General features: G+C 42.6%; 1 protein-coding gene across 1 annotated transcript in view; it reads left to right on the top strand.

Moving 5' to 3' along the window:
- Positions 1-20,885, top strand: part of SLC16A2 (solute carrier family 16 member 2) — a 172,825-nt gene that overhangs the window by 147,566 nt on the left and 4,374 nt on the right. The window contains exons 2-4 of the mRNA XM_004475775.4: positions 12,292-12,436; positions 15,080-15,530; positions 16,521-16,664. Coding sequence (XP_004475832.3) covers positions 12,292-12,436; positions 15,080-15,530; positions 16,521-16,664 — 740 coding nt within the window. The remainder of the gene's footprint in view (positions 1-12,291; positions 12,437-15,079; positions 15,531-16,520; positions 16,665-20,885) is intronic.

Here is a 20,885-nt window from a genome sequence, read left to right on the forward strand (position 1 = left end):
ATTAATAACACTGAATGTTAGTGGATTAAGCTCCCCAATAAAAAGACATGCACTGGTGTAATGGATAAGAAAATATGAGCCATATATATGCTGTCTACAAGAGATTCACCTTAGACCTAAGGATACCAATAGATTCAAAGTGAAAGGCTGGAAAAAGACATTCCACACGTGCACTAACAAAAAAAAAAAGAAGAAGAAGAAGAAGAAGAAGAAGAAGAAGCCAGATGACACACATGAGTTGAAACAGATTTTAAAAGACCCTAGTAATGCAAAATCTGAGGAAGAAGTCAGGAAAAAATTCCATTTACAATAGTGACTAAAATATTCAAATATTTAAGAATAAACTTAACCAAGGATGTAAAGCACTTGTATTCAGAAAACTGCACTGCACTGTTAAAAGAAATTTAAAAAGACCTTAATATTAATTATTGGAAGAACATTCCAGGTTGATAGTTTGGAAGACTAAATATCATGAGTGAAGCAACCCAGCATTGAAGGACAAATACTACATGAACCTTTCTGATATGAAATTAGTAAACCAAGTTTCTCAGAGCTAGAAACTGGATGATAAACTTAAAGGAAGTTGGAGAGTAGAGGAAGGTTGCAAGCTGGCACCTACATGGGTGAAATCTATGACAACCTGCAGGTAAGTATCTGGACAGGGAAGGGATAAATTGGGGGGCATAGGGATATCTTTAGGTGGAGCTTTGTGGGCTTGAGGGGGGCTAGGGATGGGAGGATGGGTCAGATGACTCAAGAAATTGGGGGGAGTGTGGGGGGAACATTTGAACATAATAGATTGTCAGGTATGTGGTTGAAATTATAATGTAGAGAAAACACTTAAGAAAATATAATACAGAAATTTACCTGTTTAAGATGCTTAAGGGGGCCATCTGACACAGGGCAAGCCTCTAGGAAGTGTGTGAGTGCTCGTTTTATCATAGTGGGTTATATCATTTGTTGGAGACCCATACAATGAAAGTGAAGGTATACCCACATCTTGGGGAGGACTGATGTTCTCAAACAGAAGGAATCGTATCTCTCAAGAGAATAGGTGAGTCCCAATGGGTTAAGGAAGTCAAGTATGTCAAGCTCTCAACACTGTTGAAAGTATCTCTGAATATGGTCCTTCAAAGAAATGAAGATTGATTGTTATGGTGGGCCCTGAGGGGAGGGGGAAAGAGGTGTTGAATACATGGAATCAGTGTAACTGTGGGGCAATGGAAGTGTTCCACAAGACCATGCAGTGATGGATATAGGATATGTTAAATTACACCAAAAATGTATAAAAATCTATAGGCTAAAATGTAAACCATAATGTAAAACATATAATAACTAAAAATTTAAAAAATTGTATAGTCTAAAATATAAACCACAATGTAAACCAAAATGGAGCCATGTTTCAAAGCTATTGTTTCAATATCTGTACATTAGCTGCAACAAATATAATATGAACATGTAAAAAGATCATTGCTGGGGAAGGGACAAAAGGTTTGATATTGGATATGTGCGAGTACCATATATTGTATATGTGAATTACTGTGATCTAAAACTTTTGTGAAGACAAACTTAATAATTAGGGAAAAAAGGAAGAAATGGAAGAAATTGCCTTGCCACTGTACATACAGGGCAACACTTATAGCAGTGATGAAAGACAAAATGTCAAAAAAAAATCTTTTTCAATGTCTCATTTTTTTCCCCAAATTCTACTCAATTTATTCATTTTTTAAAAAGATATTACATTAAAAAAAATGAGGTCCCCATTCGCCCCCACCACTCCCGGCCCACCACTTCCCCCCCCCCCCCAATAACACTCTCCCCCATCATCATGTCACATCCACTGTGTCTGGTGAGTACATCTCCGGGCATCGCTGCACCCCATGTCCCGTGTTCCACACCATAGCCCACACTTTCCCACGTTCCATCCAGTGGGCCATGGGAGGACATACAACATCCGGCAATTGTCCCTGGGGCACCACCCAGGACAACTCCAAGTCCCGAGAATGCTTCCACATCTCTTCTCTTCCTCCCATTCCCTGCACCCAGCAGCCACCATGGCCACTTTTTCCACATCAATGCCACATTTTCTTGATTATTAACCACAATAGTTCATGAATAGAATATCATTAAGTCCACTCTGATCCTTACTGTATTCCTCCTTCCTGTGGACCTTGGCTTGTGTCCATTCCACATCTATGTCAAGAGGGGGTTTAGATTCCACATGGATATAGGATGCAATCCTCCTGCTTTCAGTTGTAGGCACTCTAGGCTCCATGATGTGGTGGTTGACATTCTTCAACTCCATGTTAGCTGAGTGGAGTAAGTCCAATAAATCAGAGTGTAGGAGTTGAAGTCTTTGAGGCTCAGGGCCTGGCTATCATATTGTCAGTCCAGAGATTCAAATCCCCTACATATATCTTAAACCCCAGCACCAACTACAATTCCAGGAAAGTAGCATGAAAGGCTTGTGAAAAGAGATCCCTTCTGAGTCCAGCTCCATCACGCAGAAACACCAACTCCAAAGAAGGGCCAACCGACATGGCAGTGAACCCCATCTGCCATGATCATAGAGCCCGTGGGTCTCTTTAGCCCTCAAAAGAACCAATACCTGGGGTTGTATCTACTTTATCTGTCTCTGAGACTCTGCTCAGGTGTGCATAAGGGCAATCCTTCTGACAGCCTCCCGACTCTCTTTTTGAGACTCATAGCCATATAAACTCATTTGTCCTTTCCATTTCCCCCTTAATTTAGGTCAAACAGCATTTTTAACTCCTGTTATTATATGTAGACAGGGATATTCTGCCGGTCCACGTTGAACCTTTAATTCAAGGTCATTTTCTAGTTGCATCATCAGCTGGTACTTGGTAGTGATCCCTCGGTGCCAGGGAGGCTCATCCCCGGGTGTCATGTCCCACACTGGGGGAAGGCATCAATGTCTCATTTTTGATACCCTAATTTATTGTTCCTTTATTTAATTTTTCTAAATTACTATGTATTCTATATCTAACCTTTAAACCCGTCACTATATTCCATTTTACTATTAATGGAATCTGGCAATATATTGAGCTTCCTTTCTGAAGAAGTTTGGGATTACAGAGGGGTACAACTATGGCAGGGGAGGAGCACTTGTGTGGGGTGTTATTGGTGGGGGCACATGGTTGGGAAGGAGTTCTCCAGGGCATGTATACAGGGTACACAGAAAGGTATGGATATTTTTATAGTGGTTTCAGTTGGAAACAACTGCTGAGAGAGTGCTGGGTTCCTGGCCAGGGGAGCTCTATCACATTCCCCAAAGGAACAGCAACAATCCCCCAAGTGCAATGGCAAAGACCAACAAAGATGGATGGTCTGACAGTGAAGCTTTGATACTGATGGCTCTGATTATGAGCCTGTGTACTTGAAATATGAACTAGGCCTAGAGCTGCGGGGTGCTTAAGTGTTACCTCCTGAGAGCCAACATGTTGCTCAAATGTGGCCACTCTCTAAGCCAAACTCAGCATGTAGATCCATTGCCTTCCCCTCAGCATGGGACACGACTCTCAGGGATGAGCCTCCCTGGTGCTGAGGGATTACTATCAAGTACCAGCTGATGATGTAACTAGAAAAAGACCTTGAATAAAGGGGTCAACTCAGCAGCATATCTCAGCCTACATGTAATATCAGGTGCTAAAAACTGCTTTTTGACTTTGATTATAAGGAGGAAATGGAAAGGACAAGTGAGTTTATATGGCTATGACTCTTCAAAAGTGTCAGGAGGTCATCAGAAGGGTGATGCTTACGCACGCCTCATCAGGGTACCAGAGACAGCCAAGGTAGATGGAAACCCAGGTGCTGGTTCTCCTGAGGGCTGTATGGTCATGGCAGATGGCTCTGGAGTTCAGGGCTATGTCAGTTGGCCCTACTTTGGAATTCATGTTCCTGAGTATGATGGAGTTGGACTCAGATATGACCTTTCTACACATGCCTCTTCTGTTACTTTTACTGGACCTGTGATTGGCATTTGACTTGGTGTATACTCAGGAGACCTGAATCTCTGGACTGTCATGTGATGACCAGGCCCTGGGCCTCAGAAGCCTTGCAGCTCCTACTCTCTCTGGTTTCTGGGACTTACCCTGGTCAGCTGACAGGGAGGTGAAAATGGTCAACCACCACACCAGGGAGCCCAGAGTGCCTACAGCTGCCAGCAGGAGAATTGCATCCATCATCCATGTGGAATCTAAACCCCCTTTTGATGTAGAGGTGGACTGGAAATAACCCTCCCTGGGTCTACAGGATGGAGGAATAGAATATGGATTAGAGTGGACTTATTCGTGTTCTGCTGGGGATCTATTGTGATTAGTAAGGGAAGAAATTGTAGTAGTGATGTGGAGAGGGTGGCCACGGTGGCTGCTGATGGTAGGGAGATGGAAGAAGAGATATGGTGTGGGGGCATTTTCAGGATTTGGAGTTTTCCTGGGTAGTGCTGCAGGGATGGATGCTGGTTGTTGTGTGTCCTGCCATGGACCACTGGGTGGGCTGGGGGAGAGTGTGGACTCCAATGTGGACTACTGTCCATGTGGAGCTGCGGTGCTCCAGAATGTATTTGCCAGGTGCAGTGGATGTGCTGCAATAATGCAAGAGGTTGTTGATGTGGGAGGGGTGGGGTGGGTGGGTGGTATATGGGGACCTCATGTTTTATGAATGTAACATTTAAAGTAAAATGAAGATGAAAAAATAAAGTGAAGGATAAACTGTTGAAAAAAAACCAAATTGATATACAGATTCAATGCAATCTCAATAAAAATTCCACAAGCATTTTTTAAACAAATGGAAAGCACAATTATCAATTTTATTTGGAAGGGTAAGGGGCCCTGAATAGACAGAAACCTCATAGAAAGGAAAAGCAACATTGTAGGAATCTCATTTCATATTACTTATCTATAGTGTTACAAACAGCATGGTACTGGCATTAAAGATAGACATATAGAGCAATGGAACTGAATTGATGGTTCAGAAACAGACCCTCACTTCAATGGTCAAGTGATTTCTGACCAGCCTGTCAAATCCACCCAGCTGGGGCAGAGTAATCTATCCAACAAATGGTGCTGAGAGAATTGAATATCCAAACCCAGAAGAAAGAAAGAGGACCCCTCTCTCATACCTTTTTCAAAAATTAACTCAATGGATCAAAGACCTAAATATAAAAGCAAGCACCATAAAGCTCCTAGAAGAAAATGTTGGAAAATATCTTCAAGACGTGGTGGGAGGTGGTAGATTCTTAAAGGAGATAAGAAGAGGACTGAGAAGGACTACTGATGCTTTAATGTGTGTAGAAGTTTTAATTAACTTTACTGTAAAAATCTGGAAATGTATAGATTTGATGGTAACACCTTAAACTGAGTAGCAGCTGATTTATAAATGGGAATGTGGGCTAGAAATGGTAGACTAAGGATGTAAATGTCAACTGAAAGAAATATAGAGAATAATCTAGGTACTGAATAACACAGTGAACCCAGAGGTTGATAAGAATTGTGGTTGATGGTACAAATACAAGAGTGTCCTTCTGTGAGCTAGAGCAGATGTACATTACTATTGCAGGGTGGCAGGAATGTGGAGAAGCATGGGAAAAATACTACTAGAGTGACCTATGGACTGGTTATCAGCAATCCTGTAATATTAATGCATCTAGGCCAAAGATGTACTGTGTTGATAATGGAGGAGTATGGAAAAAGTGAGCCAAATGTATACTATGAATCATGGGTGATGTTAATAGTCTGATGATATTATCTCATAATCTGTAACACATGTTCCCCCACAGTGTGGTGTGTTGGTGAAGGGGTGTTGTATGGGAATTCTGTGCATGTGCACTATTGTTTTGTAAGTTCACAGCTTCTGTAATAAAAATATATTTTAAAAATAATAATAGGGTGGGTTGGGGGAAAAATACACCAAAGTAAGTTGTGATCTATAGTTAGTAAGATTTTCATGATATTCTTTCATAATTTTTAACAAATGTTTCATAACAATACAAGGTCTTGGTGGTAAGTTAATGTATAGGACCCCTGTATGATGTTATGCATCTTTATTTAATAAGGTCATGAATTTTACTATACACTTATTGTTTATAAATGTTCATATATGAATGAAATGCTTCAATAAAAATTTTGAAAACATGCACAAAGCCACAAAAAGCTATTGTAACCGAGAAAAGCAGGAAAAAGAAAAGAGAAAAAACAAAGGGAACAAACAGAGCAAAAATAAAATGGCAGGCTTAAACCCTAACATATTAATGATTATGTTAAATTTAAATGGTCTAAATAGATCAGTTTTAAAATAAAGTTTAGCTGAGTGGATAAAATAAAAATATATACCACCTATATGCTGTCTACAAGAAACTCACTTCAAATATTGACCTCCAAGGAATTATACTGAGTAAAAAAAGCCCATTTCAAAGGTCACATAGAGTATGATTCCATTTATATAACTTGCCTGAGATAAAATTACAGAGATGGAATACATGCTAGTGGCTGCTGGTAGTTAGGGATGGTGGGGGGAACAGACTGGGTATGACTATAAAGGGGTTGAATAAAAGAGATCTTTGTAGTGATGGAAAAGTTCTGTATCTTGATTGTGATGGTGGTTACACAAATGTGCACATGTGCTAAAATGACATAGAACTATACACACACATTATACCAAGGTTAAATCTCCTGGTTTTGATATGGCAATGGGGGAAAGTGGGTGAAAAATGCTCAGTATCTCTCTGGACTATCTTTTCAATTTCCTGTGTCTCTATAATTATTTCAAAATATAAAAACTTTCAAAAAACAAACAGATTAAAAATTATAAAGCTATATCAAATATAATTTAAACATTCCTTTACTATACAAAAGATACCTTACAAGCTTAATCATTAGTTTCATTGTATTATAGCTATTCAGAAAGACCAAGAGTTGATATGATGCCAGTAAGATGAAAATCTGGCATGAAGAAAAATACATACATCATAAACTTGCACTGGCACTTCCTAGTCTCTTGGTTCCTCCCTTTTTTTAAAAACATCAGATTTATTGATATAATTTACATATGGTGCTTTCACCCTATTTTTATGATCAATTCTGTGAATTTTGACAAAAGTGTATCATCACCAAAGTCAAGGTATATAACATTTCCATCACCCCAAAATGTTCCCTTGTGCCCCTCTGTAATCAATCCTCTTCTCCCTACTCCTTCCCCTGGCAACTAGTCATCCATTTTTCTGTCTCCATAGTTTTGCATTTTTCCAGAATTTTATATAATTGGAATCAGGTAAGTTTGGCTTCATTCATTTAGCATAATGCCTTTGAAAACCACCCAAGTTGTTGTCTGCATCAATAGTTTGTTCATGGTTATTGCTGGTCATTATATCCCTGTTTGTCTGATCACCAATTAAAAAACTTTTGGGTTGTTGCCAATTTGGAACAATTATGAAAAAGTTGTTATAAACTTTGTGGACTAAGTTTTCATCTGTCTTAAGAAGATACCTAATAATGGGATTTCTGGGTCATATGTGAATGTGTATGTAACTTTATTATTATTTTCTTTTTTTGTCCTTATTTTTTTAATGTTACATTAAAAAAATATGAGGTCCCATATACCCCCCAGCCCCCTCACCATACTTCTCCCCCCATAACAACAACCTCCTCCATCATCATGAGACATTCATTGCACTTGGTGAATACATCTCTGAGCACTGCTGCATCTCATGGTTGATGGTCCACATCATAGCCCACACTCTCCCACAGTCCACCCAGTGGGCCATGGGAGGATATACAGTGTCTGGTAACTGTCCCTGCAGCACCACCCAGGACAACTCCAACCCCCAAAAATGCCCCCACATCACATCTCTTTCTCCCACTCCCTAACCCCAGCAGTCACCATGGCCACTTTCTCCACACCAGTGCCACATTTTCTTCGATTACTAATCACAATAGTTCATGAATAGAATATCAGTAAGTTTACTATAATCCACACTCTATTCCTCCATCCTGTGGACCTTAGAATGGTTGTGTCCACTCCACATCTATATCAAGAGGGGGCTTAGATTCCACATGGATGCTGGATGCAATTCTGCTTTCAGTTGTAGGCAGTCTTGGCTCCCTGGTGTGGTGGTTGATCTTCTTCACCTTCATGTTAGTTGAGTGGGGTAATTTCAATAAACCAGAGTGTAGGAGTTGCAAGTCTGTTGAGGTCCAGGGCCTGGCTATCACATGATCAGTCCAGAGATTCAGGTCCACTGGGTATATACTAAACCCCAGCACCAAGTACAGATCCGGTAAAAGTAACAGAAGAGGCTTGTGGACAAAGACACATCTGAGTCTAGCTCCATCACACAGAAAACATAAACTCCAAAGTAGGGCCAACGAACATGGCACTGAACTCTATCTGCCATGACCATAGAACCTGTGGGTCTCTGTAGCACTCAGAAGAACCAATACCTGGGGTTGTATCTACCTTATCTATCTCTGGGACTTGCTGAGGTGTGCATAAGGGCAACCCCTCTGATAACCTCCCAGCTCTTTTTGGAGATTCATAGCTATATAAACTCATTTGTCCTTTCCATTTCCCCCTTTTATTCAGGTCAAAAAGCATTTTTAACTCCTGGTATTATATGTAGACTGAGATATTCTGCTGGTCCGAGTTGACCCTTTTATTCAAGGTCATTTTCTAGTTACATCATCTGCTGGTATGTAACTTTATAAGAAGCCACCAAACTGTTTTTCAAAGTGGATGTATCATTTTGCATTCCCACCAGTAGTCTATAAGATTTTCAGCTCTTCAGCATTTTCACCAGTACTAGGCACTGTCAGGTTTTTAAAAAGCCATTCTAGGAAAGCAGTTGTGGCTCAACTGATAGAGCATCTGCCGACCATATAGGAGGTCCAGGGTTCTATACACAGGGCCTTCTGACCTATGTGGTGAGCTGGCCCACACACACAGTGCTGCCCCGTGCAAGGAGTGCTGTGCCACCCAGGAGTGTCCCCTGCATAGGGGTGCCCCATGCACAAGGAGTGTGCCCTGCAAGGAGAGCAGTCCCATGTGAAAAAAGTGCAGCCCACCCAGGAGTGGCACCACACACATGGAGAGCTGACACAGCAAGATGATGCAACAAAAAAAGTGACACAGTTTTCTGGTGCCGCATAACAAGAATACAAGCAGACACAGAAGAGCATACAGTGAATGGACACAGAGAGCAGACAATGGGGGAAAAGGGGAGTGAAATAAATAAAATAAATCTTTAAAAAAAAAAGCCATTCTAGTGAGAGTGTAGAGGTAACTCATTGTTCTTTTAATTTGCATTTCTCAAATAATTAGTGATGTTGAGCATTTCTTCATGTGCTTATTTACCATTCATAGGGTGTATGTGTGAAATGTCTGTTCAAGTCTTCTGCCACTTTTTAATTTGGTTTATTTGCCTTCTTATTGAGTTGTGTTTTTTATACATCCTGGATACAAGTCTTTATCAGATATGTGTTTTTCAAATATTTTTCCTAGTCTGGCTTACCTTTTCATTTTCTGTACAGTGTTTTTGGAAGAGCAAAACTTTAATTTTGATGAAGTCTAACTTATCCTTTTTTCTTTTATGGCCCATGCTTCTTGTATGTGTCTATGAAATGTTTGAATAACCAAGGGTAAAAAAATTTCTCTCATGTTTTCTTTTAGAAGTTTTATAGCTTTAAGTTTTACCTTTAAGTCCCTGATCCATTTTCTGTTAATTTTTGTATGTGTGTGACAAAAATTTTCTGTTAATTTTTGTATGTGTGTCTTTACAAAACTTTCTTATACATACATTTGCATCTGACATTGTTTAAAAATTTTTTTAGGAAGGCACAGCAGGGAATTTAATACTCATTTCACAGGTGAAAACACTGAGGTTAAAAAGTGCTGAGTGACTTGCTCTAGGTCCCACAGCTGGTAAGTGGTGAAATTGCAAGGTTAGAGGTGAAATTGTGATGATAACCCTGGTCTCCTGCTTTCCCAAGCCAGTACTTTTGGAGCTAGGCAGTTGGGGCTCAGGATGGGGTCCCAGCAAAGCAAAGATCCACAGTAGGTATCTCAGCAGCCTATTTGGCACTAAGGTGACAGACCCAGGTGATGGACTAGCCCTGAGGTAAAAGACACAGGTATTGGACTAGTTCTGACAGAGACAGGAGGTCATCTTTCCATGATCCTCCAGCCCCAGCCTACTCAGGCTGCATGCCTCTGGACCACTTGGGGTTCCACAACCTAAGAGTGCCAGAAACTGGCCCAGTGCCTGCTCAGATGACACTCAATAAATGCTTTTTGATGATAATGGTGGTGACTTGGGAAGTGTTCAGAGGAGAGCTCTGAAAGTGATTACAGCATTGAAATTAAAGCTGAAAAGATTATTTAGTCTAGAAAACAGCAGCACAAGATACAACTTGATAACAGTCATCAAACAAACAACAAAAAATCTTGGCCTTTCATTTTGGGAAAAATGGGCTGGAAAAATCTAACTAAAAGGGCAAATTTCTTCCTCCTTGGTGAAGATTGTTCCAGATATTTAAGAGCCTTTAAAAAACAGGACAAACTCTTTGTTGTGGGTTGAATAGTGTTGCCACAAAATGCATGCATGCTCAAAAACTCAGGATGTGACCTTATTTGGATGTAAGGTCTTTGCGGATGTAATCCGTTAATATGAGGTCAGACTGGATTAGGGAGGCCCTAAATCCAATGACCAGCATCCTTATAAGAGAAAGAGATTTGAGCTCAGAGACACAGAAGAGATAACACAGGCAAGAAGGTGATGCAAAGATGGAGGCAGAAATTCGAGGCAACTACAAGGCAAAGAATGCTAAGTATCACTTGGAAACAAGAGAAGGGGCAAGGAACAATTTTTCTCTAGGGCCTCCAGAGGGATCATGGTCCTGCCAACACTTTGATTTTAGGCTTTCAGCCTCCAGACTATGAAAGAATAAATTACTGTTGCTTTAAACCACCCAATTTGTGAATATTTGTCATGGCAGCCCTAGGAAACTAATATACTCTTTTATTTACATTTGGAGTCATGAATTTGCCAAACAGGGACTCTGATGAAGGATTTCATCATAACCCTCTTGTAGTGTCCTTAGAAATCTTTGGATGGCTTCTGAAACTGCCCTGTGTCCTAATACAATTCCACAAGACTTTTCTCTGTGTTCTGTCCTATTTATTAGTCTCAATATCTTCACAGGAATGCTCCAATGACCAAAATAAGTCTGACCTTAGATCCTGAAGATTTAACTCCCATATTACTTTCCCCTGAAGTCAAGCAGCCCAGAGCCTAAGGTTATTTATCTGGCTTAGCCTCCCTGGAAGGGCCTTAAATGGTGTCTAGTCCAAATATGACTCCAGTGCTTGAATTCCCTGTTTTGCATCTAGCCTCTGCTTGCACACCTCCATGACAAGAAGTTTAATTTCTACCAAAAGAATATATAAGGAAATGAATTTTGAACTAGGAATAAGGAGAGTTGGGTTTGAGTCTTAGCTCTGCCACTAACTTGCTGTGGGATCTCTGGCAAGTCCCTTCACATTTCTGGGCCTCAGCTTCTACATCAGTAAAATGGTGGCAGAAGAGTCTGTTTTATTTTTGGGTTGGTTTAACTGCTGTAACAAATGGCCCCCAAAGATTCAATCTTTTGAAGAACAAAAAGTTTCCTTCTTTCTCATGTAACATCCAGGGCAGGAATTCCCAATTGGTGAGGAAGAGAGGACTTTGCCCCATGTAGTTATTCAAGGACTCCGGCTGATGGCAGTTCTGCCAATTTCAATATGTGGCTTCCAAGGTCACTCTGCAATTGTAGCCATAGCCCACAGGAAGGCAGAAGCTTCATGGAATTTTTTTATGATCCAAACCTGAACATGGTACATATCACTTTTACCCACATTTAGTTGGTAAAAATTCAGTCACATAGTCACATCCAACAGTTAAAGAGGCTGAGAAAAACAGTGTAGCTGTGCCAAGGTAAAAGAAAAGAATGGATTTTGGTGGCTAGCTAGAAGACTCTTTCATAGATTTAATCATAGCTAAGGGTCCTATGCCCTGGTTCTGAAGTCATAAGTATGTTTATGAAATAGATTCCTGGTTTTTACATGGCTTGCTTCAGGCAAATTGAAAGTCACCCAACCTCTCTTTCCATGAGGCTGGTGGGCTGGAAGTACAAGCCAATGCAATGCCCCCTCTTAAAGGGCAGAGAAGAAGAAATAAGATAACAACTACACTACTAAGCACCGCATTAAAGTAAGGTGACTTTGTGCTTCCTATCTCTGCAGCATGGGTTGGAGCCCTTGCAATGGGGATGATCTTCTTCTGTTCTCCCATTGTGAGTATATTCACTGACCGTTTGGGCTGCCGAATCACAGCGACTGCAGGGGCTGCCATCGCTTTCATTGGCCTCCATACCAGCTCCTTCACCAGGTAAAGTTAGGGGTTGATGGTTTCTTTCTGGGCTTCAACTAGAAGCTCATCACAAGTCCCCTGTAGCCCTGCTCATGTAGGTCCCTCAAAATCTTTTCTCCCAGGATTTATTATCCAATGGGACTCATCTAGGTATGGTTCCCAGGACATGTTGGTAGGGAATATTCCCAAAAAGGATGCAAGAGTTCCCAATTGGGGGCAAAAACCCAAACCTGGGGGTTCATACATCTGGGCCCCAATCCGTTTTGGCCACTGAATCGTTATGGTACACTGCACATGCCTATTCCCCTCTCTGGGCCTCATTTTATATATTTGTAACATGAGGGGATTAGACCAGGTGGTCTTTGCACATCTCTTCCAGCCCCACCATTCTATTCCTTTCCAATGTGCCACAGAGCCTTATGACCTCACCTTCCCTCTTGGGAACAAGTTTCTTGAATGGAGCCCACATGAGCACCTAGAATTCCAGGATTCCCGAGGGAATCTTATGCTGAAGAAGAGGGTCAGATGAGCCCAAGTCTCCTTGGCATTTCTGGCCCTTTTCCAGGTATCACTAGCTGTGGATGCATGAATATTTGGGACAGATAAGTATTCATTTCTTGGGCATGAAAGGGATGTTTAGCAGCATTCCTTACAGAGGTACAGACCCAGAACCCAACTGGCAGAGCATGATAGTTAGTGTCAGGCAAGGAGCAGGCCACAAGTTCTTTTCTGCTTTCTTTTTCTCCCAACCCTGCAGAAGATGTATATAGGGAAGGGGAGAACTGAAGTTCCTATATCACAAACTAAAGAATGAGGGATTCTTACAGAATGTCATTGATTCTCTGTGAAAGACACTTGGGAAGTTATGGTACCTCCTACCTCCAGTCTTCCTGGACTGATGTAGGTGAATCCTGGCCTGGAGATACAAAATGACCATATTGAGATGCCTGGAAAGAAGACAGAGCTAACTGGTCAGGGACTTACTTTCTGAGCTTGGCTCCCCAGAAAAGGACCATGGTTGTACTCTCTAGGCTGAAGTTTCCACTCATGGAGGAGAATAATAATTGTACACTGCTAAAACTGAGCCCTGTGAGGATGAGTCAGCTTTCTTTATGACTCAAGCATTTCCAACCCCCTTCCCCAGAAGAGGTTGGATTTAGCCCACATTGGTTTCCTGGCACTGGCTCATCTAGTTGGGAAAGAGGAGGAAAAATGTATGTCCTTCTTAGGACCTGTTCAGCTCCCCCAGGGCAGCAAGTCCAACCTATTTAGGACCCCTCTTGCCATCAGTCTCATTTGCTTTATTGAGGCTGATGCCTGTTCCTTGTGGGGAGGAAGATTTCAGAAATAGCTCCAGTTCCAGGACTACACAGCAGAGGTCTGATCATAAGTTTGGGCAGAGCAAATAAACAAATCAGCAACATACGGTTCCCATTTTGCTTCCAATACACATGATTAAATTATAGGAGCGGAAGTCATTCAGATGTGGTGTTTTCTTCTGGCACCCTTCAAGCACATTGGACTAGACTTTCTGTTCTCCAGCCCCTAACTCCCTCTTCCACCTTTTTTGCCCTTCCTGTAAGACCATCTTCAGAGCCAAGAAACTTTCTGGATGGCTTCATGTCCAGCAAAAAAGAATGGTTCTGCTTGTGTTTAGAGTTCCAAGTCATCCTTTCTGTTGTCTGAGTCAGTGCTCTGAGTTCCTTTGGATGGCAAGGAATGGGACAGAATGCAGGCAGTGGTGGTGAGGCTTTGGCAAGCCCAATTTGGGGGCTTCCTGTCCTGGGGTCCAACTAGAAGATTTACCACATAGTACCCTGAATTGAATTTCTTGCTTTGCCCCACTGGTCCCTCCCTGAAGGTCTAAGTCCTCCCCTTTTGACAAGGTTACCAGTCCAGCTAATCCCAGAGACCTTAAGAATCTAATGGGAGCAGGCTGCAAGGATTCTGACAAGTGGAGCAGTTGGATTAGCTATATGTTATAATTGGAGCCAACCCTTTTGAAACCAAGGCCCTTTCTCGTGTCCCATAAATTCAAACGGATGGTGAGTAAAGGATGTCATGGAAACATGGATGCTAACACCACATAATCTCTGCAGATAGGCCCAGTCCTTTTGTATGAGGACTGGGTCTATCTATGAGAAAGAACTTTCTGACCATGGAGAGTATTAGATAATTAAGTGGGCAGTGAGGGCTATTGCAAAACATGTGGAGGCATGTGGTAGGTAGTGGCTGTGGTTTAGCTAATTCTCGGTGAGCAGGAAGGTGAAACTGTTCTCTCTAAGACACTGACTTACACCTTATAGCCACTCATGAAGCCTTTGCATAAGTTGGTTCTGGCTTTCTTTTGAACAATAAATAGTCTTCTATGGGGTGCTATGGAATATATTCTAGAGTCACACAGATCTGTATTCAAGTCCAAGCTTTACTGATTACTGGTTATGTGACCTTGGGCAAATTACCTCACCTCTCTGAGCCTCTGCTTCCCCATCTACAAAATGGGAATCAGAAGGCCCTATTCCTTATCTTCTCTTAGGGTCAGTGGTAGGTGGTGATGTGGGTTAAGGGTGTGGGAAAGGAGGTCTCAGGAGGCTGAAAGTAGAAGGGCAGGTAGATTGCTGGTCAGCTTGCTGAGGAAAACTCTCGGTATTTCTCCCACAGCTCCCTAAGCCTGCGTTACTTCACCTATGGGATTCTCTTTGGTTGTGGCTGTTCCTTCGCCTTTCAGCCATCCCTTGTTATCCTGGGCCACTACTTCCAACGCCGCCTGGGTCTAGCCAATGGCGTGGTGTCTGCTGGGAGTAGCATCTTCTCCATGTCTTTCCCCTTCCTCATCAATATGCTGGGGACCAAGATCAAGCTGGCCCAAACCTTCCAGGTGCTGAGTACCTTCATGTTTGTTCTCATGCTGCTTTCATTCACCTACCGGCCCCTCCTGCCAAGCTCCCAGGACACTCCAAGCAAGAGGGGCATCCATACTCTGCGCCAGCGCTTTCTGGCCCAGCTCAGGAAATACTTCAACATGCGAGTGTTCCGCCAACGTACCTACCGCATCTGGGCCTTTGGGATTGCTGCTGCTGCCCTTGGCTACTTCGTTCCCTACGTACACCTGGTAAGGAATACCAGGGTGGGTCTGCCCCACCTGGCCCCAGGAAGCTCCCCTCTACCTGCCTGGAGTCAGAGGGTGGCAGTAGAGGATTTGGAAAGGGAAAAGCTGGGACCTTCAGGAAAAGAGACAAAACAGTGGTTGGAGGGATCCAAAGAGGGGAAAAGCACAGGCTGAGGGAGGACTTCAATGGGAAACCAATTAAGTTTCTCAGGGGAAAGCCCATGTGCTATAGCTTTCCCACTGGTAAATCTAGATAGTTTTTTAGAATATAAGCATTGCCTCGATGTAGGAGACTGACCCAGATGACCCTAGGACAGGGTTTTCTAAAAGTATGTTCTGTGGAATACTGGTCTTGTGATCAAATGATTTTGTTTAGGATACAACATATACTAGATTTCTCTCTTTCTCTTAGAGCTTTATATTGTGCAGTAATCTCTTAAATGTTCTGAAAGTCCTGCAGTAAAGAAACCTGTTCAGCTTTGTTTAGCCCAATATCTAGCAAACTTAAATGACCAGAGAACCCTAGATCATAGCCCAGCTTTTATTATCCACAAATCTCATATTTCTTAGAACATGAGATTTCTGGAAGAGTTGCCTGGAAGTTGGTGGATTCTTCTCCCCTGGTGTCCTAGTGTTGTCCAAGGTTGTCAGTTCTGGATCTGGTGTTGGGGAGATTGTAGGAGGAACCCTTGGATTTTTTCAGCTGTTAGAGATGTGTTCTAACCTATCAGGACTTCGAAGTGGCTTAAAGACATGCCACCCCCTCAATCTTGGTTAGAAGTGCAAAATACAGGAAGCCAAAGGAGGTCTATGTTGCCTTCTAGGCTATTGGAAGCATCTAGAAAGCTTGCCCTGGGGCTAGGGCTATAGGGAAAGGGAATTTTTACTTGGTCCAGGGAAGTAAGAAGTAGAGGGTTCTGCATATGCCAACAGTTAACCAGTCAGTTCCTTTTCCTCCTCCTGTCCTGGGGGGCCTCGTACTATGATTTTCAGATGAAATATGTGGAAGAGGAATTCTTGGAAATCAAGGAGACCTGGGTGCTCTTGGTGTGTATTGGTGCTACCTCAGGCCTCGGGCGTCTTGTGTCAGGCCGTGTCAGCGACTCCATCCCAGGACTTAAGAAGATCTACTTGCAGGTGAGTGTGATCACCCTGTCCATGGTGAAGAAGGATAGCCTGCCACAGATGATAGATTATCCTCAGCCTTTAAAATAGCATGGTAGGTTGTGCCACTGTTATGCCCTGAGCATCAGTTATGACACCAGCTTGTATGACATGGGAAAGTCAATCAAATTCTCTGAGCTTCAGTTTCCTCTGCTTTTAAATGAAGACAGTTATCCTTGTTATGCCTTCTTTCACCAAGATGAAGTGAGAATCCAGTGAGAACAGTGTATATGGAACCTCTTAAAACAAGTTAAAAGGAAATTTTTATTAACAATGTCACTTACATTGAAAGGGGAAACTGAGGCCAGGACGTAGATGTTACCTCCCAGAGAGAACTAGCCTCATTGCTATCCTGCACTATCTTGGGTATCTGTATCACTCTGTGTCCCAGCATCTCTCTTCTTTAGGCCCAGGCCCTGATCCATCACCTCTCACACTTCCTTTGGTTTCCAAATGCCATACTATCAATGGACACAAGAACTGTGAGAGAAAAGGTCAAATCTCACTTCCCCTCTCTAAGTTTTAGTCTCCTCACTTGTGCAATGGAAATAATTCTTACCTTTTCTGTCTCACCTCACAGGTGAGGATCAAAAGAAATATAGATGTGAACAGGTTTTGGGAAGTAAAAAATAGTTACAGCTACACAGGGCTTTAATCCTTCTGACAGTGACACAGTAAGCTTCATATAGTGGACAGTAGCCATGTGGATAGTCCAGAGATCACTAACTTTATGAACTAGATTCTGGTCTGGTTTGAATACAGACTACTGCTCAGGCTGTCTGTTTTTGTCTACCTTGTGGCAATATAGCCTTTTCTACCTAGCTCATGTTTTTGCTCCTGCAGCTGAGCATACCAGGAAGTGTCCAAGTATAGAACCCTGTGGAGGGATGAAGGCAACGCCATAAAACAAAGTCACAAATAACACATAAGGAACGTGGTTGAGCTCTGACTCACTCATCTCCTGGGGAAGCCCTAATAGAAATTCCAACAGGCACTGACCAAATTTATGGCAAGGATTTCTCTTTCTTCTGATAGCCCCACATGTTTTCCCAAATAATCCTCAGATGTCTTGATCAAGAATATGATTAAGGTTTCCTGTTGTGTTTAATTCTGTGTCAGATTTGCAGGAGCTGCTTTTTCAGAGATAGAAGTGTCCTTATGGTCCGTCCAGACCAACATCTAATAACACTGATGGAAAAACTGAGAGAAAGCTTCGTATAGCCAGGAGTGACAGAACTGACCTCCAGTAGGCTTCTAATATTCCACTTTACCCTAAGTGATAGAGGCAGAACAAAGTCCCAAGAGATGATAAGCAACTTAACCAAGGTCAGACAGAGATTGTGATTGAAATAAACCTATTATGAAATTTAGAATTCCTGCGAAGATATCAATAAGTGCCTTATCTCAGTGGCAGTTTGTATAGGAGTATGTGTGGCTTTCCAAGCCTCTTCCACGGACAACCCTGCGGGTTTTCCCAGCCAGTATCAGCAGCTCCATGATGCCAAAATGTTCTGGAAATTGGGGTGAGCTGATCGTGGGCCTGGGCTTCCTACCGAGGAGAGGTAACAGCTCTTGCCTGGCTCATCTGATTCTCGACACAGTCCCTAGGAGAGAAGTAGGGCCCTAGAAGCCTTTGCCTTCTGTTATGTATAGGGTGCTCCAAGAGGGAGGCATGAGCTAGTTTCAGGACCTAGTGCTTCTGCTGACTACTTTCCACCTCCCACCCCCAGGCTCTCTCCCCTTTTCCACTCTTCTATGATCCAGTATTACCACTTAGAAATCTTAGAACATTATAGTTGAAGTATATGGTCATCAACTTTTAGTCCAACAACTCCCTTCTTTTACAAATTGGGGGAATGAGGCCTAGAGAGGGAAAGTGACTTGTCCAAGCTCATTCTGCTAGTGGGTGTTTCATGCTGAGCGCATACGACAAAGGATAAACTTCTCTCTTCCTTTGAATTCTTCAGGATATTCCATCCATCACAGGAATTTGGGAGCAGCCTGTTACTACCCCTGCCCCTTTTTCTCTCTTGTTCAGATATAGGAGTAAAGGCCTGGGGGAAGAAAGGAGTGTACACAGCTCCAGGTTCAAAGAGTCACCCACACTAAGCCCAGATCCACTAGACTCTGTGTTTCCTGCTGTTGGCAAAAGCAGGCACATGTGTCCTGAGCTTCCCAACAGTCTGCCTGCCAATCTGTTAGAAAATAATATGGTGACAATATGCAGGACAACCTTACTTTGGGCTAGTTATTGAGGCCTAATTCTCAGTTCATAGAGTGACTTTTCAGCACCTTGGCAAGACCTATTTGTGGATGTTGAGAGGTAGATAGATGTAATAGGTCATAATTAGAGATGATTAAAATCAGTTAATGGGGTTCTTTGTGTTATATGGTGGTTTCTTTTTTATGGTATTAACTCTAAATTGTCCTAAGGGGTTTGGCTGATAGGTGGACCTGGTTTTAGCTCATATGTGTATGGTGTGACTCTCCTAGAGGAGAAGCTGGGGATGCCTGGGTTCTTATTCCTAGCTTCTGTCTAGCTACCCCAAAACAGCTTAGGCAACGTTCAAAGGTCCCTCAACTGGAGAGATGCCCTCAGATGACATGGCTGGGACATTTCTTCTCCTCTCCAAAAATCAATCGACCAACCTAACAAACCCATTGCCAGCAACAACACACAAAAATAAACTTTAGGGCATGAAAGAGTCTTGACCATCCCACATCTTCCATGTGCTCCTGGGTAATTCATCCTGCCTCTGTGAACTACTGGAAAATCCTTGGACCTGTTATGGCCTCTGTAGACAGGTCAAATCTTTGCCCTGGCCTTGGGAAGACCTGGCTCTGCTGGATGAAGTCAGGTGTGGAGGTGGGCTCCTTTCTCTGGCTGCAGCCCAGGTCTTCAGTCTAGCTTGCAGATATAGTATGAAAATGAATTTAATAATAATAATAATAATAATAATAATAATAAGCAGCTGTGTTCCCAGTGGCCCTTCCCTCTGTTGAGAGGGGAAAACCAGCCTCTGGAAAGGCAGCTACTTTGTTTTGGAGGCATTTTGCTCAGCCCAAAGAAAGCCCAGTGGCTAGTCAGTGCCTCTAGGCTGGCTTCGACCTTCCTAGACCCTTTCCCTGTGGCTCAGTTTTTCTGAAACAAAGGAGCTCTTCATTACCTTCTCAAGGTATCCAGCCAGAGGCTGCCAGAGCTGTGCTGAGATGTATAAGTTAGGTGCTGCATTGCTTATCCTAAAGTTTAGAACCTGGGTGAACCTCCCAGTGGTCTTCATGCCAAGACGTTTTCTAAAATCAACCCCCCATAAGAATGGTTTCCCATAGAGTATGGATTAGAGTGGACTTACTGATATTCTATTCATGAACTATTGTGATCAGTAATCGAAGAATATGTGGCATTGGTGTGGAGGAAGTGGCCATGGTGGCTGCTGGGGGTAGGGAGTGGGAGGAAGAGATGTGATGTGGGGGCATTTTCGAGGGTTGGAGTTGTCCTGGGTGGTGCTGCAGGGACAGTTACCGGACATTGTATGTCCTCCCATGGCCCATTGGGTGCAACATGGGAGAGTGTGGACTATGATGTGGACCATTGACCATGAGGTGCAATGGTGCTCTGAGATGTATTCACCAAATGCAATGAATGTCTCATGATGATGGAGCAAATTGTTATGGGGGGAGGAGTGGGGTGAGGTGGGTGGGGGGTATATGGGGACCTCATATTTTTTTAATGTAATATTAAAAAATAAAGACCAAAAAATGTGGTAAATAAATAAAGACAAAAAAATTGACAAAGGAAAAAAGAATGGTTTCCTTTTCCATTTCAGGAAGCTGGGCCTTCCATTCAGTCTCCCATACAATTGTCATGCAAGTCATCATCACTTCCTCTTCCTCTCCCCATTCCTTACTTGAATCTGAGAATACTAACACGGCCTGGTCCCAGACCCTGATACCTGATGTGCCAAACCACAGGATCAGAAAGCAGATACTTTAATTCCCTTTATCTCGGGGCCCAGTGCAAAGACTAACTTCTTAAAACTAGGGGTCTTGCCCCCCCTCTTTTTAAGGGGCTCTCTTAAAGACTTTAGATCTTTCAGTGTGAGCTTAGAAGGGACCTAAATAAACATTTGGTCCAACTTCTCTCCCTGTCGAGACCCTCCTGACCCACTTTATCAGTGGTAGAAATGGAGCCCT

Source organism: Dasypus novemcinctus, chromosome X (genome assembly GCF_030445035.2).
Source record: "Dasypus novemcinctus isolate mDasNov1 chromosome X, mDasNov1.1.hap2, whole genome shotgun sequence".
NCBI lineage: Eukaryota > Metazoa > Chordata > Mammalia > Cingulata > Dasypodidae > Dasypus > Dasypus novemcinctus.